The 5000-nt window shown below is 54.7% G+C and overlaps 1 protein-coding gene across 1 annotated transcript in view; it reads right to left on the reverse strand.

Moving 5' to 3' along the window:
* Nucleotides 1-5000, reverse strand: part of LOC106592269 (voltage-dependent calcium channel subunit alpha-2/delta-4) — a 208379-nt gene that overhangs the window by 179122 nt on the left and 24257 nt on the right. The window contains exons 7-8 of the mRNA XM_082977228.1: nt 2100-2250; nt 1344-1418 (exon numbers count right to left, since the gene is read on the reverse strand). Of these exons, the coding sequence (XP_082833354.1) occupies nt 1344-1418; nt 2100-2250 (226 nt within the window). The remainder of the gene's footprint in view (nt 1-1343; nt 1419-2099; nt 2251-5000) is intronic.

Below are 5000 nucleotides of genomic sequence, written 5' to 3' on the forward strand. Positions count from 1 at the left end.
AGGGAGGGAGGGAGGGAGGGAGGGAGGGAGGGAGGGAGGGAGGGAGGGAGGGAGGGAGGGAGGGAGGGAGGGAGGGAGGGAGGGAGGGAGGGAGGGAGGGAGAGGAGATAGAGGGATAGAGGGATAGAGGGATAGAGGGAGGGATAGAGGGATAGATAGAGGGAGGGATAGAGGGAGGGATAGAGGGAGGGAGAGATAGAGAGAGGGTGAGATAGAGGGAGAGATAGAGAGAGGGTGAGATAGAGGGAGAGATAGAGAGAGGGTGAGATAGAGGGAGGGAGAGATAGAGGGAGGGAGGGAGAGATAGAGGGAGGGAGAGATAGAGGGAGGGTGAGATAGAGGGAGGGATAGAGGGAGGGAGAGATAGAGGGAGGGAGGGAGGGAGGGAGGGAGGGAGAGATAGAGGGAGAGAGGGAGGGAGGGATAGAGGGAGGGATAGAGGGAGGGAGGGATAGAGGGAGGGAGGGATAGAGGGAGGGAGGGATAGAGGGAGGGAGAGATAGAGGGAGGGAGGGATAGAGGGAGGGAGGGATAGAGGGAGAGAGGGAGGGAGGGAGAGATAGAGGGAGAGAGGGTGGGAGGGAGGGATAGAGAGAGGGAGAGAGGGATAGAGGGAGGGAGAGATAGAGGGAGAGAGGGAGGGAGAGATAGAGGGAGAGATAGAGGGAGGGAGGGATAGAGGGAGGGAGAGATAGAGGGATAGAGGGAGGGAGAGATAGAGGGAGGGAGAGATAGAGGGAGGGAGAGATAGAGGGAGAGAGGGATAGAGGGAGCGAGAGATAGAGGGATAGAGGGAGAGATAGAGGGAGGGAGGGATAGAGGGAGGGAGAGATAGAGGGATAGAGGGAGGGAGGGATAGAGGGAGGGAGAGATAGAGGGAGAGAGGGATAGAGGGAGGGAGAGATAGAGGGAGAGAGGGAGGGAGAGATAGAGGGAGAGAGGGATAGAGGGAGGGATAGAGGGAGGGAGAGATAGAGGGAGAGAGGGAGGGAGGGATAGAGGGAGGGAGGGATAGAGGGAGGGAGAGATAGAGGGAGAGAGGGAGGGAGAGATAGAGGGAGGGAGGGATAGAGGGAGGGAGAGATAGAGGGAGAGAGGGAGGGAGAGATAGAGGGAGGGAGGGATAGAGGGAGGGAGGGATAGAGGGAAGAGTTGTCGTGCTATCAAAGCCCTTTAGCACTTCGTGACTCCGAGTCCCTGCCAGGAACAGTAGTCTCGTGGCACCCGGCCCACTGGTGTGAGTCCTATCGCTCTGAGCCTTCTTAACCAGCCTTAATGAGCAAACAGCTTATGGGCCTTCATTGATGAATTGAGTTAATTAGCATTAGAGTTCCATTGGTTACCTCTCGGTTGTCCAGGTCAGCCTGGACCAGGGTGCCCTTGAAGCAGGGTTCCACGTATTGGACGTAGTCGCTGTACTGTGGGATAGAACGCATGGGGAAAGCAGGTAGGGAAACAGGTCAGGGAGAGTTAAGGAGGTCAGCAGGTGTAATCTCAGCTGGAACAGAGAATCTCTGTGATGTAAAACGTTACAACAGCAGTGTATGTAACATCACATGACACATGTTGTCCAATCCTCTTCTGGCCTGGGCTACCTTATCATACATTATGGCCTTCCAGCAATATAACCATAAACACTGTCTGAATTGGGCAGATGGGGTTGTATTAATAAATGAATCATTCTGCCATAATTCACCATAATATATTTTGTATGATTGTAAATGCACACATTATATTCAATTATTTTATTCCATTGCAGCTGTATAATTAAAACCAGGTCAGCCCTAAATGGCATGTGTGTATGTTTTGCTTGTGTGTGTGTGTGTGTGTGTGTGTGTGTGTGTGTGTGTGTGTGTGTGTGTGTGTGTGTGTGTGTGTGTGTGTGTGTGTGTGTGTGTGTGTGTGTGTGATGTGCTTTGCTTGTGTGTGTGTGTGTGTGTGTGTGTGTTTTGCTTGCTTGTATGTGTGTGTGTGTGTGTGTTTTGCTTGCTTGTATGTGTGTGTGTTTTGCTTGTGTGTGTTTTGCTTGTGTGTGAGTGTGTGTGTGTGTGCATGTCTGCGTGCGTGCGTGCGTGTGTGTTAATCTCCTAGTTACTCACGGCGATGACATTGACAAAGTCGTTCTCCCCTAGTGTGTCCAGGATGGTGTTAATAGTGTGCTTGGCGATAGTGAGCCTAAGACCCTTCATACTCCCGCTGACGTCCACTACGATGATGATGTCCTTGGGAGAGGTCGCAGCCTGGATGTACCTGGAACAGAGCAGAGGGCAAAGGTCAACTGATTAAATCAATCAGATATTTAGTTTTCAGGTATTTGTTGGTCTGTTGGGGCATTTGGATATCAACAAAGGTGGGACGTACAGTTTACAGTACGGATTATAAAGGCATGTCTGTTCTAAAGGCCTATCTGGCTGGACCTATTGCAAGCCAAGGCCAAAGGTTTATACAAGAGGTCAGGGTTCAGTCGATACACGATTACCCAGACATTCTTAGAATTACAGCTGGTTCTATGGTTCTGAAACGGAACAATGGAACATTTGGAAGGAGGAGTCAGAACTGTCCAGGAACATCTCCTGAGAGGTTAATGAGCTTGGCCACACTGGAGGATAAGAATATAGAGAGGATGGAAGGGGAGGAGGGAGGGAGGGCACACTGGAGGATAAGAATATAGAGAGGATGGAAGGGGAGGAGGGAGGGAGGGAGGGCACACTGGAGGATAAGAATAAAGAGAGGATGGAAGGGGAGGAGGGAGGGAGGGAGGGAGGGAGGGAGGGAGGGAGGGAGGGAGGGAGGGAGGGAGGGAGGGAGGGAGGGCACACTGGAGGATAAGAATATAGAGAGGATGGAAGGGGAGGAGGGAGGGAGGGAGGGAGGGAGGGAGGGAGGGAGGGAGGGAGGGAGGGAGGGAGGGAGGGCACACTGGAGGATAAGAATAAAGAGAGGATGGAAGGGGAGGAGGGAGGGAGGGAGGGAGGGAGGGAGGGAGGGAGGGAGGGAGGGAGGGAGGGAGGGAGGGAGGGAGGGAGGGAGGGAGGGAGGGAGGGCACACTGGAGGATAAGAATAAAGAGAGGATGGAAGGGGAGGAGGGAGGGAGGGAGGGAGGGAGGGAGGGAGGAGGGAGGGAGGGAGGGAGGGAGGGAGGGAGGAGGGAGGGAGGGAGGGCACACTGGAGGATAAGAATATAGAGAGGATGGAAGGGGAGGAGGGAGGGAGGGAGGGAGGGCACACTGGAGGATAAGAATAAAGAGAGGATGGAAGGGGAGGAGGGAGGGAGGGAGGGAGGAAGGGAGGGAGGGAGGGAGGGAGGGAGGGAGGGAGGGAGGGAGGGAGGGAGGGAGGGAGGGAGGCCACACTGGAGGATAAGAATAAAGAGAGGATGGAAGGGGAGGAGGGAGGGAGGGAGGGAGGGAGGGCACACTGGAGGATAAGAATAAAGAGAGGATGGAAGGGGAGGAGGGAGGGAGGGAGGGAGGGAGGGAGGGAGGGAGGGAGGGAGGGAGGGAGGGAGGGAGGGAGGGAGGGAGGGAGGGAGGGAGGGAGGGAGGGAGGGCACACTGGAGGATAAGAATAAAGAGAGGATGGAAGGGGAGGAGGGAGGGAGGGAGGGAGGGAGGGAGGGAGGGAGGGAGGGAGGGCACACTGGAGGATAAGAATAAAGAGAGGATGGAAGGGGAGGAGGGAGGGAGGGAGGGAGGGAGGGAGGGAGGGAGGGAGGGAGGGAGGGAGGGAGGGAGGGAGGGAGGGAGGGAGGGAGGGAGGGAGGGAGGGAGGGAGGGAGGGCACACTGGAGGATAAGAATAAAGAGAGGATGGAAGGGGAGGAGGGAGGGAGGGAGGGAGGGAGGGAGGGAGGGCACACTGGAGGATAAGAATAAAGAGAGGTTGGAAGGGGAGGAGGGAGGGAGGGAGGGAGGGAGGGAGGGAGGGAGGGCACACTGGAGGATAAGAATAAAGAGAGGATGGAAGGGGAGGAGGGAGGGAGGGCACACTGGAGGATAAGAATATAGAGAGGATGGAAGGGGAGGAGGGAGGGAGGGAGGGAGGGAGGGAGGGAGGGAGGGAGGGAGGGCACACTGGGGGATAAGAATAAAGAGAGGATGGAAGGGGAGGAGGGAGGGAGGGAGGGTGGAGGATGGCCGTACGCTCCTCTCCTATCCTGTCCTCTGTCGACCGGGAACTTCTTACATACCACACCAAGCCATTGTTTTAACCATCAGACCGACGACATTTTCAACATCCAAGACTGAGGACACACTCAACATCCAAGACTGAGGACACTCTCAACATCCAAGACTGAGGACACTCTCAACATCCAAGACTGAGGACACTCTCAACATCCAAGACTGAGGACACTCAACATCCAGACTGAGGACACTCAACATCCAGACTGAGGACACTCTCAACATCCAAGACTGAGTACACTCTCAACATCCAAGACTGAGGACACTCTCAACATCCAAGACTGAGGACACTCAACATCCAGACTGAGGACACTCAACATCCAGACTGAGGACACTCAACATCCAGACTGAGGACACTCAACATCCAAGACTGAGGACACTCAACATCCAGGACACTCAACATCCAGACTGAGGACACTCAACATCCAGACTGAGGACACTCAACATCCAGACTGAGGACTCTCAACATCCAAGACTGAGGACACTCAACATCCAGACTGAAGACACTCAACATCCAGACTGAGGACACTCAACATCCAGACTGAGGACTCTCAACATCCAAGACTGAGGACACTCAACATCCAGACTGAGGACACTCAACATCCAGACTGAGGACACTCAACATCCAAGACTGAGGACACTCAACATCCAGACTGAGGACACTCAACATCCAGACTGAGGACACTCAACATCCAGACTGAGGACACTCAACATCCAAGACTCAGGACACTCAACATCCAGACTGAGGACACTCAACATCCAGACTGAGGACACTCAACATCCAGACTGAGGACACCCAGTCTTGGTACACGCGTGTTC

Source organism: Salmo salar, chromosome 07 (assembly GCF_965601325.2).
Source record: "Salmo salar chromosome 07, fSalSal1, whole genome shotgun sequence".
Classification (NCBI taxonomy): Eukaryota; Metazoa; Chordata; class Actinopteri; order Salmoniformes; family Salmonidae; genus Salmo; species Salmo salar.